Here is an 18484-nt window from a genome sequence, read left to right as displayed (position 1 = left end):
TAGCAGAGTAGTTTAACCAGTGCCCTGGGTAACACATCTTGACTCTCACAGGGCTGATCTGAGGAATTCACTCTAAAATGAGAAGTTAAAATTGAAGCAGGGGGAAAGCTCAAGAGGTTGGACAGCTTGGATGAAACATGAAGGATAAGAAGCAATGGTGGTGGGTGCTGAAGGGACACTGCAGTAACATCAACAGGTACTCCCCAATACACTGAACTTCTAACAGATGTAACAAGCTTGTCACTGACACCCATATTGCTCACAACAAACAGCAATCTTCTACCTTCCACTGAGCTTTTAATTCTAAAATTATCTGAATCTTCCCCTCAACGATTAAAATATTTTTTCTTTCGAACAAACAATGAGGAAGTCAAAGGAAAATTTCCATGCATTAAAAAGGTTTCAAGTATTAAATGTTGAACTATCTATTTGCCACTCCCACTCCTAGATACACCTCAGTAAGCAGAGCATACAGTAGATATACCTGAACGATGTCTTACCCACACCACACTTACCTATTTCTTTCCCTCTCAAACCTGGGGGAGGCCCACCACCACCACCACCACCACCCCGTCGTGGTCTGCCAAAGTCGCTCCCTCTGCTGTCGCCTCCACCCCCATAACCACCACCTCCTCCTCCCCCTCTCCCTCTTCCACCACCTCCTCTTCCCCGTCCATACCCTCCTCCTCTTCCTCTCCGTCCACCGCCGTAGCTGTCGCTTTGACCGCCATAGTAGCCACCTGCAAATAAAATTTTTCAGTAAATAAAAGATCAGAAAATAAATGCAATTTTTTAATGCAGAGGCCACTATGATGGGCACTCCATCACCCTCTCCTAATGAGAAGACGAATTGAAATGCTGGGGCTTCATTTGATGAAAAGAGAGGCAAGAAGAGAATTCCAAGTCTGACAGAAGAGGGTAATAGATAAAGCACTGAACCATACTCTCATTAAAGGCTTGCTTTTTCCAACAGATTTAAGAAGAAAAAGGTGGCTTGTGTGTTACAAATTATTCCATACAAAATGACAGTTTTATGATAAAATAAAGTTTTATATATACTTACCAAGTAAGTACATTGCTACTAGTTTCACTCGCTCAACAGCTAAAAATGACATTTTTATAATAAAATAAGATTTTATATCATACTTACCTGTTGTTTACATATAGCTGTAATTCTCGATCTCGACAGAAAATTCAAAACTGGCGGTCCCGCTAATATATGGTCGGGTGATACGACTACCCCGCCCTCTACCGGGGTACCTGGATCCATTTCCATCAACAACTAATCATATTTTCTATGTCCCCTTGTCCCTTGAATTGGGAGGTGGGTGGGAATGTTTTATATGTAAACAACAGGTAAGTATGATATAAAATCTTATTTTATTATAAAAATGTCATTTTTATACATGAACTTACCTGTTGTTTACATATAGCTGATTGCCACATTGAGGCGGTGGGCATGGACAGCTGTAAGTGTTAAATGGAAAACCTGAGATCATCAGGCTAAGAAAAACGTCTTAACTTTGGATCCTTACCTGCTAAGGAAGCTGTTTTCTTGGTTACTGCCTCTGTAACCTGCTATCCTTAGTGCAACTGCGGGCCTAGTAGCTCAGACGCAGGTTGCTATATGGAGAAAGGTCTGTTGGCCCAGCCGTCTTCGACACAATCAACCAAAGCATATAATGCCCCTGCTCAGGGCGCAGTACTCAAAGCATCCACCATCATATCACCCAACCATAAAAAACTCACACCAACCTATTAAAATTAGACCTACTAGGCCATCTAACCTCTTAGGCTCTAGTAGTCGACCAAAAAGAAACTTCTGCACCCAAGGAAACTAAGGAGAGGATCTAGAGCCTCTGGTTTCCTTGCCCATCACCGTGTCAGACGCAATAAAGGGCCCAACGTACTGCAGTCTTCATATGTGGTTTGGATCTGTCTCAGATAATGCGATGCAAAAACAGACGAACATCTCCAATAAGTTGAACTTAGAATGTCCTTTAAAGCCATGTTCTTCTTGAAGGCTAAAGAAGTTGCAATAGCCCTAATTTCATGAGGCCTCACTTTAACTAAGGGGAAATCCACATCCCTTAATTCCTTGTGTGCCTCCTGAATCAGTTCTTTCAAAAGGAAAGCAATCCCATTTTTAGATAGAGGGTTCTTGGGGTTCTTAGTTGAGCACCATAAAAATCATGAGTTCCTCTTACACTTCTGGTCCTGTCCAGATAGAATTTCAAAGCTCTGACCGGACAGAGAAGTCTCTCCGTTTCTCTTCCACTCAAGGAGGATAGGCTAGGAATGGGAAATTCCCTTGGCCATGGATTACTAGGGTTTTCGTTCTTAGCTAGGAAACCCAAGGTGAAGGAAACTACAGCCTTATCCGCACAAAAACCAACTCTTTTGTCCAGAGCATGAATCTCACTTACTCTCTTTGCCGAGGCCAGTGCCAAGAGAAAGAGAGTTTTCTTAGTTAGATTCCTAACGGAGCAGGAACTCAAAGGCTCAAAAGATTTGGAGGTAAGCCACTTTAGCACCACATCCAAATTCCAATGCGGTACACGAAGAGATTTGCCTTTAGTGGTAGCAAAGGATTTAAGGAGTTCTGCAATATCTTTGTCCGAGGAAAGGTCTATACCTCTATTCCTGAAAACTGCCGCCAGCATACTCCTATACCCCTTAATCGTGCTGACAGCCAATTTCTTCTCCTTGTGCAGAAACAAAAGAAAATCCGCCACCTGGCTTAGAGTCGTAGAAGTGGAAGACACTCCAGACTCGGAGCACCACTCCCTGAAGCGCTTCCACTTCGCTTGATAGACCTTTGTAGACGAGGGCCTGGTTGATCTAGCCATTGCCTGCGCCACTTTTCTAGAGAAGCCTCTCCTCCTGTAGAGTCGCTCGAGAGTCTGAACCCTGTCAGATTTAGATCTGACGGGTTCCTGTGGAACTTTCTGCTGTGCAACTGGCACAGAAGGTCTGGTCTGAATGGCAACCTCCTTGGCCAATCCACTACTTTCTCCAGTAGCTCTGGAAACCATGATCTTCCTGGCCACCATGGAGCTATAAGGATCATTGACACACCTTTGTGTGCTCGAAACTTTTTCAGGACTTCTCCCAGCATCCTGAAGGGAGGGAATGCATAAAGGAAGAGACCCGACCAGTCCAGGAGCATGGCATCCACCGCTAATGCTTCTGGGTCTGGAACAGGAGAGCAAAAGAGAGGTAGTCTGCGGTTTTCCTCGTTGCAAACAGGTCTAGCATGGGAGTTCCCAAACCTTCCACAGGCCTTGGCAGACTTTCTGGTGGAGGGTCCATTCCGTCGGAATGACCTGGAGTGACCTGCTGAGGATATCCGCTCTTACGTTGAGAGCTCCCGGGATGAAGCGAGTTACTAGCTCTATGTTCTTGGTTGCCGCCCACAAAAGCAGGTCTTTGCGATCTCGAACAGAGAGAAGGAGTGAGTGCCTCCTTGTTTCTTCAATGCACACGCCAGAGCTGTGGAGTTGTCCGAGTGCACTACTATCTTTTGTTTTCCACCAGAAGCACGAAATGTTCCAAGGCTAGATGTATTGCCTTCAACTCTTTCGCATTTATGTGCCAGTCCCGTTGGGATGAAGACCAACTGCCTGACACTTGAAGATCCCCAATGTTGCTCCCCAACCCTCGTCTGAAGCGCCGGAGAACAACATCAGGTCTGGGTTCCTCTGTCTCAGTGACAAACCTCGATCTAGTTTGCTCCTGTCGTTCCACCATGACAGGTCTTGCTTTACTTGAGTGGATAGAGGAAAAACAAACGAATCCGTGTCTTTCTTCCTGTTCCAGATCTGCTGTAGGAAGAACTGAAGAGGTCTCATGTGTAGCCTCCCCAGACTGACGAACATCTCTAGCGATGAGAGGGTGCCTAAAAGGCTCATCCATTCCTTGGCAGAACAAGTCTTGGCTGCCATCAGGTATCTCACTTTCAGCAGGCATTTCTCGATCCTTTGAGACGTCGGAAAAACCTGAAAAGAACTGAGTTCATCCGAACTCCCAAATAAGTCAAGTCTTGAGATGGAGAGAGTTGTGACTTTGGAAGATTTACTATGAGTCCCAATTGTCGGTAAGAGAAAGGGTCCTTTGTAGGTCCTTCATGCATTGGCCTTTTGACGGAGACCGGATCAGCCAGTCGTCGAGGTAAAGGGAAATGTGAATTCCCTCTAAGTGAAGCCATTTCGCAATTGGAGCCATCGTCCTTGTGAAAACTTGTGGGGCTGTTGATAGGCCGAAGCAAAGAGCCCTGAATTGAAAAGCCCTGCCTCTGAACACAAACCGTAGGAATTTCCTTGATCTCGGATGGATAGGTACATGAAAGTATGCGTCCTGGAGATCGAGGGACACCATCCAGTCTCCTTCCTTCAGGGAATTGATAACCGACTGTGTGGTTTCCATCTTGAATGGTGTTTGAAGCACAAATTTGTTCAGGCGCTTACGTCGAGGACTGGTCTCCATCCTCCTGACGATTTTGGAACCAGAAACAGACGGTTGTAGAACCCGGAGATGAAGGTTCGAGGACTGCTTCTATGGCTCCCTTTTGAAGGAGGGAAGTAACTTCCTCCTCCAACACCACAAGTTTCTCTGAGTCCCTGGATGATACGTTGAAGTCTACTGGCGAAGACTTTAAAGGAGGACTCTCTGAGAAGGGAATGGTGTAGCCTTCTCTCAGAACGTTGATCACCCAGGGTTCTGCTCCCTTGGCCTCCCAAACTTGCCAGAACGACTTTAGTCTGGCTCCGACCGTTGCATGAAGGACCTTGAACTCATCGGTTGGTACCCCTAGCTTTCTGGGGATGAGAAGAGAATTTTCCTCTTCCCCTAGCACGGGAAAAGGGCCGAGAAGGAGTACCCCGAGAAGGCCTAGAGGATACAGGGAAAGAAGGCTTGGGTACTACTGGAGAAGTCGAAAACCTGGGTCTTTTCGAAGAATGAGCCAGTAGGTCTTGAGTAGACTTCCGTGAGAGAGCCTCCGAAATTTCCCTAACTAACGTGGCGGGAAAAAGGGATTCCTTAAGCAAAGGAGCAAAAAGAAGAGCAGATTTCTGGTTCCTGGAGACTCCTCTCGCGACAAACGAAATCCAATGTGCTCTCTTCTTCAAAATGCCGGTAGCAGTCACTGAGGCAATTTCTGACGTTCCGTCCGTGATGGCCTTGTCCAGGCAGGCCAAAATAGCATCAAGATCTGTAGCAGTCTTGGGGGGAAGATCACAGACTTTCACTATCCTGCTCAAGGCTCCTATAGACCAGTCAATAAAAGAAAAGATCTCCAAGATCCTAAAGGAACTCTTCACCAGATGGTCAATTTCCGAAGACGAGAAGCCGACTTTGGACGAAGAAAAAGCTGAGCGACGGGCAGAATCCACAAGGCTGGAGAAATCCCTTGAGAGGAGGCAGAGTCTCCCAAGGAAAAGACTTCCCAGTCTCATACCACGAACGAGACTTAAAAGACAGATGAGAGGGGAAAACAGAAAGATGTTTTACCCTGAGATCTTTTCTTGCTCAACCATCCTTCTTGCCTTCGGAGAGCTCTTTTCGCCGAAACAGACAGGACCAGCTTCAGAAATCTAGAGGAAGGAGGTTTAAAATCCTTGGCAAACTGCGTGAGTGGAGACAAAGGGGAAGCTGGAGCAAAGTCTTCTTGAAAAAGTTCTTCAAAAAGTTGTAAGAGATGCTTAAAGTTGGACGTAGGAGCAGACGGAACATCATCTACTTCCGAAACATCGGAAACTGGGGAGAGAATCTCTGAAGCAGTTGGAGCACCGCGGAAAGAAACGTCTCCGGGAGCCAAACTTGCGTTATCCTCTTGAGTATCGCCGAACGTCACCGAGGCGCCAAGAGCCCGACCAAAGCGTCAAGCGTATCCGAGAAAAACATGAGCTTGAGAGGAGTCAGGAGCCTTAGAAGATCCGAGAGCCAAAGAGGCGCCAAAAACCACGGTAGCGCTAGAAGCGCAAACATTGTGCGCCTTGAAACGTGTTTTGAGAGGCGCCAAGCGCCAAAGTAGCGTCGTGAGTGCGGCCGGTGCGGCAAAGGGAAGTGGCGCCAGGAGCGCGATCCGAGCGGAGCCAGGCGCGCGAGCGCAAGCGAGCCGGAAGCGAGCCAGGCGCCGGAAAGCGGAGCCAGGCGCGGCGAGCGGGAAGCGCGCGCTGTGAGCGGAGCGGCGCCAGGTGCGTGGCGAGGTGCGTGGAGCAGCAGACCGGAGCCTCAGTTGCAGAAGGAACCTGAAGTGCTGGAGCTTTAAAACCTTCGAAAAGTCTCAAAATCTTGTCCAATTTGTCCTCTTGCGAAAGGGGGCCAGGAACCGGAGGCATAAAAGCCGACTTGGGATCCAACGGGAAGGAAGCCGCTACTTGCATGCTAACAGGAGGATCCGGCGCTCGCTTACGATCCGTAGAACGTACATCCGGACTGCCTGAAGAAGAAGAGATCTCTGGGCTATCCCAAAAGCTACAAGACGGAAGAGGAGAACGTGCCGAAAGTTTCTTGATAGGAACTTGACTTGGAGAGGAAGCTCTGCGTCTCTTCAGCGGCCTACTAGACTCTGACTGCTTCCAACTCCTCCTCGACGAAACAGAAGCACAAGAAGACACTTCCGCATCGCTTTTACTATAGCGAGCTGCAACAGCCTGGGACGCAACAGGACTGTTAGAGGGAGCAACTGCTCGTGAGCAGACCCCACTCGCCTCCCTTCGGCTTTCGGCATGTCTTCTCCCTGAGCCCTGGGAGCCGGACAGAGGCCTCGACCTAGGAGAGCGAGGGGGACGAACAGTCACCTCCTCCACAACACTATCACTCGCAACACTTCGATGTCTAGACATCGCACTCACATCCTGGCCAATCTTCTCTATCGCAGAGAAAAGAGCCGAAATCTTACCATCAAATTCTGCCCGAAGGTCTGACACAGTAGTGGGTTGGAAACAACAGGTTCGGGGCAGGAATAGGAACAGGAGGGTAACAGGAACAGAACAAGAGGCAATACTACTCCTACTCTGGGAGGAACTTCTGGCCGAAGCCTTACGTGCCCTATCTTTACTTAATTTTGCTTGATATTTAGCCAACTTTTGCCAATCAAGCACAGACAAAGACGAACATTCATCACATCTATCCAGATTCGTGCACAATTTCCCTCTACAGTTAGAGCAAGAAGAGTGAGGGTCTATGTTAGACCGAGACATTCGAGTTTTACAACCCCCGCAATATCTAATTTGAGATCCTGAATCAGACATAACTAGAAAAATCTCAAGCAAAGCCAAAAACAAGCCAGAACCGTCAACAAAAGTGGGTACTTCACCAAAGAAGAAACGAAAAAGCACCGATGAATTTCCTGAAGAGGAGCAGACGACTAGTCGCCCGGCCCGACAGAGAAAATATGATTAGTTGTTGATGGAAATGGATCCAGGTACCCGGTAGAGGGCGGGGTAGTCGTATCACCCGACCATATATTAGCGGGACCGCCAGTTTTGAATTTTCTGTCGAGATCGAGAATTACAGCTATATGTAAACAACAGGTAAGTTCATGTATAAAAAGACGAATTCCAAAATCAGAGCTGCTGCTAAAAGCTGGTGTACAGCCATTAGCCAGCAGAAACAAATTGAATCCTTTTGGTAGTTGGTCCTCTCTTACCCTGAAAGTGGGCGGGGTTAGTCACCTAGCAAAACAAAATAGCGCGACCTGCGAATTTAAATATTTTAGCTGCCAAGCAAGTGATACTAGTAGCAATGTAATTACTTGGTAAGGTACTTATATAAAAATGAATATGACAACAATTCATATTAAAAACAGAGATATGTAATAGGTACTGATCCATAAAAATAACTCACAGTTATAAGGAATACATTACATTACCTTGATTTCCTCCTCTATACATAGTGCAATACAGACGCTGTGATCTACAACATAATCTGTAAATAAAACAAAAGAAATTGAGCAAAATTCGGAATGATAAATAATAAGTATAATTAAGATTCAACAAAATTTCTAATTGCTTTTCAAGTCTGCTGATTTTACTACTGTACTCACTGTACTTGTTTAAATGGGCCACTGAATCATATTTCTGCACCTTTAAGAAGTAAAAATGTCCACTGCATTGAAGTATAAGATATAAACATCTGGCAGTACTGTACTTTAAAATTTATCTAGGCTTTTCAGTCTATACCATAAAGCTAGAAAATTAAGCGCAACAATCTATAAGAATTTTGTTCCACAGAACAACAGAGAAAATCTGTCATTTTAAAAGCAGTCCAATAATCTTTCTCATTTTACAAGTACGGTAGTCCTATAACGAATCTTTCTTTATCCAACTTAACGTAACTTACATGTAAGCATCTAACAATAATGTGTATAAAATTTTACAAAACTAAGTGCATGCCTCATTTCTATGTTGTTCTTTGTTCAATGGTGCTAATGTATCCTAAATAAAAATGATTCTATATATAGTATACTGTTTACAGTGCGCTATATTCAGTACTTTGATATATAAATAAAACCACAAGAGGAGAACACTAATGTTTCCACTTCTCATGAGAATCAGTGTGGAATCCACGCAAAATCCAGCTTGTTTCTGATATCTCTGCTATTTTTGTCTCCCTTAGCATAGCCTAGCCTAATACTGATTCCCAGTAAGTCGGAGGCACTATCTTCAGGAATAGCAGAGCAGTCCTTCATCTTACGGGCAAGAGAGCCCACTCAACCGAGGAGGCGACTACCAGTGGGCAGACCCCACTGACCTCCCTTAGGCTACCAGTTTGACTCCTCCCAGGTTTAGGGGAGTATGACATCAACCTTTGCCTAACAGAATCGGCGGGACGGACAGCCACCTCCTCCACCAACACATCACTGACACTAGGTGCAATCAGGCACTATACCGACACTGCACTAGCACTAGGAGTAACTGGGTGCTCCGAATCACTCTTATTGTCCATATGGACCTTAACCGAAGAGGCTAATTGCGCAATAGATTCAACAATCAATTCGAACCTTGTATCAATTTTACACTCAAGGCTGGCAATGGTGTTGGGTTCGGAAGCGAGAGAGCTGGGTAAAGGAGCGGATTGTATTGCAGGAGAATTGGGTACGGGATCAACAGATATAACAGGAACGTCAATCTCAACGTTAGCATTATCAATATCATGATCAACAGGAGATCCCTGACTAGCTAAAGACTTACTAATCCGTCTGGCTGTCGCTTTTCTCTTTTATCTCTGGCCAGTTTGTTGAAATGAGATCTTAAAATCTTCCACTTCTTACTGTCCCAGTCTATACATATATTACATCATAAGTCTTCTGAACAAATTTGTCCCCTACAATCCGTGCAGATAGAATGTGAATAGTAAGATTCTGCAGTCAAACGCGTATTGCAGCCTTTGCTGCAATACCTAAAGCTAGTCGAACCTGAATCTGACATTTGGAAAAAAGAAGTCAACTAAAGTCACAATCGGTAAATAAGGAAAGTCGTTATAAAGAGAATCACAATAAAGGTAAAAAAACAGAGTCTAACTCTGTCTAATAATGCCGAAAGGCTATCAAAGCAAGAATACTTCACCAAATATGATGAGAAATCAATAGTAAACACAAATTCCAAAATCAGAGCTGCTGCTAAAAGCTGGTGTACAACCATTAGCCAGCAGAAACAAACTGAATACTTTTGCTAGCTGTTCCTCTCTTACCCCAAAAGTGAGAGGGGTTAGTCACCTAGCCAAACAAAATAGCACGACCCGCAAACTTCAAAATTTTTAGCTGCCGGTTAATAGAAACTATAGCAATGTAATTACTTGGTAAGTTACTTATATAAAAGTTAATTTTCTTAGGAATATAATTTTAACATAGGAACTCACTCACAAGGAGAGATTTGTCTCTTGGCATCAGCTGTCACAGAAGACTATTCAAGAAAGGCCCCTAATACCCTGATGGTTGTCCAATGACTAGTAAAACAGTGATTTGTGCCCACTATCTAAGGTATACTAGTATTCTCCAGTGAGGGAAAACCCTACAAGGGAGGGCTAGGCACAAGAAGTTAGGTTAGGATGACTCCACATATTTCACTCCATGTTCTGGACTGACTGTGACCTTGGTCATGTCAGGTGGGGAGTCCACACCTGGTCAAATGGGACTCAGAACCCTAGGCTATGTTATAAGGGATGTTGTAAATTGCAATAATTTTCATTTTCACCCCACAAAAAAAAACCATTTTCCTAATGTGGCAACCCACCCCACTATCGTCGTTAACCATAAAGAGCAGGTTTTGTATAATGAATAATAAAATCACAAAAGAGTTGCCCATTTTAGGGTAAGCCTATTTCCACAGGTTGTGAAGATCAATGATGTATTACAATGAATCCTATCCTAAGCTTTCCTCAAACTATCTTCAAGATGGACACAATGAATCCTATCCTAAGCTTTCCTCAAACTATCTTATCCTAGGACACAGTGCCTTGACCTGGCCAAGAAAGGGGACCCTTGCCCGACCTGCCGAAAGTGACATCATACATAGCAGTGGACTATTACCTAAATCCAACCCAAAGTAACTTTCATTTAAGGTAGGCTAACTGCAATTCTACATTAGAGCTCCACACAGATATTGCTTATTAGTAAATTTTTTGAAGGAACAATATGGAAGAAGATGTATATAAATACTAATGAAGTACAGATGAGATTTGACAAATTTACAATCTTTTGTTTATGTTTTACATTCACCCCTAAGGATCTGGTACTAAAAACACCAGGGCTTTGCTGTAGAATTACCTAAAGGGCCTTAACCTAACCTGGCACAGGAAAATGAATGATTTCGTTCGTTGTAGAAAGACGTGCGCAACTCTTCTACACTAGCTATTAGGCTGCCCGAGCATTTCCAAAAGACAAAATGAGGCTTAAAGTCAAGTTTGTTAAAATATATACGAAAAATATACTTCATAGCTTTACTCTCCCAAGTAAATTACCAATTTGTCTGGCATAATGAATATTTATGCCAACTAGCCTAGGTATTAAGAGTGGGAATATGACTTCACCAGACTCACCCTAATGTGACCTAACCTCGGATGCCGTGCCCTTACCTGGCCAGGGCTCCCCCCCCCTTGGCCCGCCTCCCCCACCAGGCAAGACGTGACCCCTGGCCTGACCTGCACCAATGCTCTGGTAGGGAAGGCTACGGTACCTTTGCCTAAGCTCTAAGATGTTTTTAGTTTACTCACGCAGTTACGGATTATTTTCTCATGAAAAAAATGGAAATTTCCCAAAAACTGGCCATTTTCTCCTTCACTCTCGAAGGACCCTAACAGAATCGGCCCAGTCTAGCCTAGATACCGCTATCGAGGACCACTTTAAATATCGTCTACACGACGTCCGTTTGTAGCCTAAGCATTCCTTCAACTTCTCCTGTCATTATATATATAATGTTCACTCAGATAATCTCAGAATAACCATTAATAAAAGATACATTCAGTAACTACTGCATCATACATTACCTAGGTGCCGATGAACACAACATGAAATCTCCCGTTACATCATTTCCAATAAACAACAACGCGTGATGGATGCGTTGAGTACAGAACCTCTTCGAAATTATAATAAAAAGATCATTTTAAATTATTATTTGGTCAATATTCAACCTATAAAATAATAAATAATTTATTAAATATATTTATAATTTTATTTTAATGTTAAATCATGCTTTAAACTCTGCTGATGAGCAATTTTGTTCGAATTCAACAAACATAACGATGCTAAGACATACCACTTAATGGTTTACGAAATAAACAATGTTGTTTGTGCTGACTGATCATGACACTTTATCATTTCATTAATTCTCATTTTCGAAATCGGATCTCAGAATTATTGTTGTAGATATCCATTAATATATATGATCATAATAATCCATGCTAGATTCAAAACAATATCCCCAGGTTTTAGCAGGTTTTGTTCAAATAATTTCTAGTTACACATTCCAGGTCTGTATAGTTTGAATTCTCTAAGATGATTAAACAATGGTATTTCTGAAACAGCAATTTAAGAAAAGCAGTTAAGTAATCCGAAATTACCATGAGATTAAAAAGACTATTACACAATAATCTGACTCCTTTATGCTAAAGCTGAGTTAGTTGATATTGTTGTTATTCATATAGAAAAAGTCTACAAGGGCAATTTTCTCGAAATTTGAGTTTCCGGAGAATATGGTGCTCATTTGGTGGAAGTTACAGAAGGTAACGGGAAACACGGAAAGAAGAGATCAGTTATCAGCGAAGAAAAAATAGAAAATAAGTAAATGAATAGATAAAAATATAAATAGATTAGTAAAATAAAAGGTGAATTATTTTAGAAAACGGAAATGTTTCAAGCTATGACATATCATGCACCAAGAGACTGATAGTCAGGTACAATATGAGCAACTACTTTCAGATACCTCAAAGTCACTACTTAGGCAAATTCAGTTACAACGGATTTTGCAGGAAATGAGATAAGATCGCTTTGTCCTCTCTTAGGATCAAACCAAAGACCATAAAGACCACGAGAGAGAGAGAGAGAGAGAGAGAGAGAGAGAGAGAGAGAGAGAGAGAGAGAGAGAGAGAGAGAGAGAGAGAGAGAGAGAGAGATTATAATTAACATGTTGATAATTAACTGCATAAGAGTTATTCCACAGTAGTAATACAATTTCATATTTTAATTTTAATGATAATAATCTTACGATAATGAGTTATGAATATGAAATGGTCCCTTTATCTTCTCTCACTTCCTAATGTGCACCATATTCTTTGGAAGCTTGAATTTCAAGTCAATGACCCCTGTGGGCTTGTTCCAGATGAATCGAATTCATCTTCTGAAAAAAAAATAATAATAATAATAATAATAATAATAATAATAATAATAATAATAATAATAATAATAATATGTCCACAGAGCTCAGTCACTTTTTAGAACCAATGACTGTCACAGAGAGGCCTTTGCTTGTACACTCAGGCAAGATCTACAGTACTGTGGGTTATCCAGTTCCTTGCCTCCTTCAGGAGTATGGTAAATCAGAAGAGGTAGACAGTGGGGGAGCCGATATAGAGGCGTGGTAGGTCTGGTTAACAAGCAGGGCACCTCGGGAGTCAGAGAGACGAACCTGACGTCACAGCAATGAAAAGATATAAGAAGTAAATATTACCTGTACCGATTTGAAGCACTTTGCTTGTGTTCAGGTCTCATTAGAACTCATTGCCACTTACTCTTGACATACAAGGCTGGTGCCTGGTAGGCTATTCGTTGCCTAGAAACTTTTACATTATTATTGCCTTTTTATCTCGGAGGCCGACGGAAAGGGCAACCTGATGCCTCTTTCTGACCCAGGGCCAAAGAAGCAAACAAAAGTAAAAGGAAAGTAAGGGGCGTCGTCAAAAGGTCTCTTGAAAGAAGGAAAGTTTTATGTGTCAGGGAAAACAGAGGCAAGAAGAGAATTTCGAAGCTTGGCAGTTATGGGAAAGAAGTGGAACCTGTTTAACAAAACAAATGCAATATTATCATTGCATTATCAATGATATTTACCTGGGCAACGACTTCTGAGTAATTCTTTTTGATACTCAAAAGACCAAATTAAGACAAATCATTTGTCCTAAATATTTCCTTACTGATTTTAATCATGTTTTCAAGGATATTTTAATTACAGAATTACTGATTACGATTCACTGTAGTTTGAATAATCTTGTTGTTATTTAGGTAAATGTTTATCTACTTTATTTTTCCTTATTTATGCATTATTTTTTCTCCTTGTTTTCCCCTTTCCCCATATTCCTACACTATCCTGTAGAAGCAGTTCTTTTGGGATGAGGTTGCAGGCCCCCTCTCTTTCTTTGACTCCTTGCTACTCTGATACCCATTTGCAGCTTGGTCGATCGACGGTGGGCCCAGGCGGGAATCGAACCATGGACGATGCAAATGCGAGCCCTGCTCTCCACCAACTCTGTGGCAATGGTTGTAATCATGCTATACAATCTTTTATTCAGAAACATCTAATAATGATAACAATTAAAACTTTCACAAAAGCAAATAATGATTAACAGCATATTCAATAACAACAATAATGATAAACATACAAACGAAACCATAAATTCAGAGAGAGAGAGAGAGAGAGAGAGAGAGAGAGAGAGAGAGCGAGAGAGAGAGAGGGGGTCTCCCTTCCCAGTCTATTGATCACGGTTCAGGTTCCCGAGTCTCCCGGCTAAGCACGAGGGTACTGGATGCCAAACAGCGCTTCGCCAAAACCCTGCTGTTATCATCATTATTATTATTATTATTTTTACTTAAAAGAAATATCCTTCTGACTCATTTTGGAGGTCCCTGCAAACAAAGGGGCACTTCTGTTTGGTCCGTCACTCGGGCCCCGTGTAAGTGGCAAGTGCAGTTCATCGTTTTCTTTAGCAACTCGGCCCTCTGGGTGTCACCACTCGTTAAATTAACTTTAAAAAACTATGATCTCGAAGACCAATTTATGTAAGAAAGTAATCGATCCTGGGACCACAATGGGACCCGCATGCCGGGCCAAATGTGGGCCGAGATGAGAGTCTTCTTCAATAAACTCAGAAGATTGCAGGAATCAAGGCTGTCTCTGGGAAATCTGTGAATGCAGATTGTCTCTCATGCATTTATGTATTTTAGTTCATCTTTTATTTGATGTATTTTATTTTTCATACACACGTTCTGTTCTTTGAGATGCTTACAGTAGGTAGTTATTGGTCTGTTAGGTTTGTTGAGTATGAATATTAGAGGCAAGATCCCGTAGGGGCATAAGGCCAATTTGATTTAACATTTACCACAATCATAATTACTACAGTTGTTTATAAGCAACGTGAAAGCTGACTGACCAGTTTTATCAACACTTTAAAAAGCTTGGGAACCCATTTACACTATATAAATATGTCAGTGTGTATGGTGTGTTTACCTTTGATATATATATATATATATATATATATATATATATATATATATATATATATATATATATATATACAGTATATATATATATATATATATATATATATATATATATATATATATATATATATATATATATAACTGAATCACGAAAATATGGAACGTGATGAATATATAAATAAAGATAAAATTCACGAAAGAAAGAAAAACAATGGAGTGCTGCTGTAAGGCCTTCCGACTCATAATCCTTTACTTAGCAGACTGCTAAGTAAAGAACTACAAGTCGAAAAGTTCCTCATTGGATGGGTGGGTACCGTTCTCAGCTAGCACTCTGCTAGGCCCCACGTTCGATTCTCCGACCGGCCAATGAAGAATTAGAGGAATTTATTTATTTATTCGGATTCCACAATAAGCTGTAGGCCCCGTTGCTAGGTAACCAATTGGTTCTTAGCCACGTAAAATAAATCTAATCCTTCGGGCCAGCCCTCTCTAGGAGAGCTGTTAATCAGCTCAGTGGTCTGGTTAAATTAAGGTAGACTTAACTTTATAAGACGAAATTCCTTGCAGCACACTCCATTGTTTCTCTTTCCTTCGTGGATTTTGTCTTTATATATATATATATATATATATATACAGTATATTTGGTTTATAGTTCTGATGAAGACAACAGTGTAGCCAACACCTACCAATAAATGTGAGATGTCTATTTGCGCCTTGGTGCTAACTCTTGTTGGACGGATAAATAAATAGATAAAACTTCCTATGGAGGGAACTTGCAAGAAAACTTTCTTCTGTGTACTTTGTTAAGGTTACTGGGCTGAAGAATCAAGGGCCAATTAAAATAGAAGTTCAGCCTGAAAAGTAACTTTATATTAGGTATAGAATATGGTGTATGTATCTGAAATCCATTGTCATCCCAACTCTCTCTTCGTCTGTGCTTCAGAGAAAATGTCTGGAACAGTTTTCTGACCCCAGAGCAACATACTGCGTGGAAGTCGTGATCAGTTCATCCTCTCATTTGCTTCGAGACTATGGTATTCACTGACATCTTCCGTTTTTCCAAAACTTAACCTGTATTTTTTAAAGAAGCATTAGTGCCATCACTTTTAAAAAGAAATTCTTTAACAATGAGCTTTCTTGTAGTGAGCAGAGCTTGATTTAGGCAGTTTTACTGGTTTTAGTACACACACACACACACACACACACACACACACACACACACACATATATATATATATATATATATATATATATATATATATATATATATATATATATATATATATATATATCAAAGCAGGTACATCATACACACTACGTATATATACTATGTAAATGCATTCGCAAGCGTTGGCAAGAGTTTGCCAAAATGTCCATTCAACTGGTATATTGCTTATAAACCACTGTAGTGATTATGTTTGTTGTAGATTTTAAATTAAATTGGCCTTATGCCGTCACGGGATCTTGCCTCTAGTATCAGTACGGCACAAGGCTAGCAGATCAATAAGTCTAGCAAAACAAGCTAATGTAGGTATCTCACAGAAGAAAATGCCTGCCTGAACACCATAAAATATAACAAATTCAGATGCTCTGGCAGCTTGAATTTCAAGTCAATGGTCCCTGCAGCCTTGTTCCGTACGAACAGGGGTTTATCTTCTGTAAAATAACATACACAAATACATAAGAGACAATCTGTATTCATAGGTTTCCTAGAGAAGCTTTGATTCCCGCAATCTTCTGAGTCTATTGAAGAAGACTGCGCTCGGCCCACAGTTGGCCTACCAAGAGGGTTAAATGTGTCCCCAAGGTTTATTACTTTCTTATATAAATTGGCTTTCTGATTGGTGCTTTTGTTTCCTTAGTTGAGTTCGGAGGTCAGCACCCCTGAATGGCACCTCTGAACACTGTCTGCTCTTTCATGTCATCTGGTGTCGCGAGGACTATGGTCATCGATAATCTAAGCTTGGTATAGAGGGCTGGTTGGACTTTTAAGCGAATCTCAAGGTATTGCAGGGTGTTATAATGATGTAAATACGACGCCTTTAATACAGTAAAACATGCGAAGTGGAAAGTTGCATTTAATACCCAAACATTCCCTAAAAAGGAAGCAGATCCACGATTTTAATTCGTTTCATCCTGGGAGGTGATATTATGACCTGAGCAATGGCTAAGTGTGTCTCTGGCAAATCTCGTGACTGGGCATGAAACGATAACCGGCCACGTTCAAGATATACCAGAGAAATAGATTTCATAAACTGGCTGTAATATTAAGAGTAACTTTGTTTATAGGTCGACACTCTTACCAATACATGTAAGATGTTTTTCTTCGTTCCTGACTTTCATTAGATAGCAGATAGACAAAGAGAGAAAGAGAGAGAAAGAAACAAGTTAAAAATGCGCGGGAGTTTCTTCGGCGCAATCGAGTTTTCTGTACATCGTATAATCAAGGCCACCGTAAATAGATCTATCTTTCGGTGGTCTCGGTATAATGATGTATGAGGCACACTCCATGAAACTTAAACCACGGGCAAGGTGGTGGCCTATCTTATATCGTTGCCAGAAGTACGATTATGGCTAACTTTAGCCTTATAGATAGAATAAAAACTACTGAGGAGGCTAGAGGGCTGCAATTTGGTATGTTTGATGATTGGAGGGTGGATGATCAACATACCAATTTACAGCCCTCTAGCCTCAGTAGTTTTTGAGATCTGTGGGTGAACAGAATAAGTGAGGACGGACAGACAAAGCCACCACAATAGTTTTCTTTTCAGAAAACTAAAACCTTAAGCCTGTATTTTGACCTACAAGTCAAAGTAAAGGAAATAACTCAGGCTTACCAGTTATCACTGCTGTAGTAAGCCAAATTCAAATACCCACACTTCGAATTTAGTAAGTCAAAAGTCCTTTGAGGATAGATTTCGGAAGAAGACCCTTCAAGAACTCTCAGGACAAAGATAAGCTACTTTATTGGGCTTTTGAGATTAAACAGTCCATGACTGATGATGTTCCTCTGCCTATAATCTGTCATCCTGGGCCATATCTCGTTCAAAGAGGTAAAAAATCTGAAGTAGCGTAAGAGTCTGGTTATTCGATAATTCTTACGTTACCTTCGACTCCAAATTTCTGTTTGTTAAGCTGAAAGATATACCCTCTAATGCTATATAGAAGGTGGATCATGTTGGATCATGTTGACTATACAGACATTTTGTTTGACGATCGCTGGAACCTTGCCCTTTGAGCGGATGTTACCAGCGTTCTTGGGTCTCTGGCAGACAAAGTTATTTAAAATGATGATTTTTTCCCCCCCATCTATAATAATTACGATTCCTATCAATTTTAGATGCTTTTTAGTTCTCGGTAAAAGAAAACTATGGAGGTGGCTTTGTCCAAGGTCTATAGAATACAAGGTCAACCCATCTTCATTCCAAAACTGACCGCGCTCTGCGCAGGCCTTTTTCGTGACGTCACGCGCTACTTTCCCCATTAGCTCACAACAAGAACTGCTTTCGGAGAAACACTGGGAGAAAACTATACAGTTCATCTCACTCGTAG

General features: G+C 41.7%; 1 protein-coding gene across 1 annotated transcript; it reads right to left on the bottom strand.

Moving 5' to 3' along the window:
* Positions 1-301: 301 nt before the first annotated feature.
* On the bottom strand, positions 302-11576 carry LOC136856049 (uncharacterized). The gene is made up of 3 exons (XM_067133614.1): positions 11491-11576; positions 7877-7932; positions 302-740 (listed from the first exon to the last, which is right to left on the bottom strand). The coding sequence occupies exons 1-3, from the start codon at positions 11511-11513 to the stop codon at positions 445-447; spliced, it is 375 nt and encodes a 124-aa protein (XP_066989715.1). The 5' UTR covers positions 11514-11576; the 3' UTR covers positions 302-444.
* Positions 11577-18484: the final 6908 nt, after the last annotated feature.

Source organism: Macrobrachium rosenbergii, chromosome 34 (genome assembly GCF_040412425.1).
Source record: "Macrobrachium rosenbergii isolate ZJJX-2024 chromosome 34, ASM4041242v1, whole genome shotgun sequence".
NCBI classification, from domain to species: domain Eukaryota; kingdom Metazoa; phylum Arthropoda; class Malacostraca; order Decapoda; family Palaemonidae; genus Macrobrachium; species Macrobrachium rosenbergii.
The sequence above is the reverse complement of the archived record's forward strand: the minus strand, read 5'-3'. Positions and strand labels throughout refer to the sequence as shown.

Bases quoted from the DNA above. Each gene is read 5' to 3' on its own strand.
- LOC136856049 (XM_067133614.1), bottom strand. From the start codon at position 11,513: ATGTTGTGTTCATCGGCACCTAG. The intron at 7,933-11,490 runs GTAATGTATGAT...TTTTATTTACAG, and splicing joins TTGTGTTCATCGGCACCTAG to ATTATGTTGTAGATCACAGC. The intron at 741-7,876 runs GTAATGTAATGT...TTTTATTTGCAG, and splicing joins GTATAGAGGAGGAAATCAAG to GTGGCTACTATGGCGGTCAA.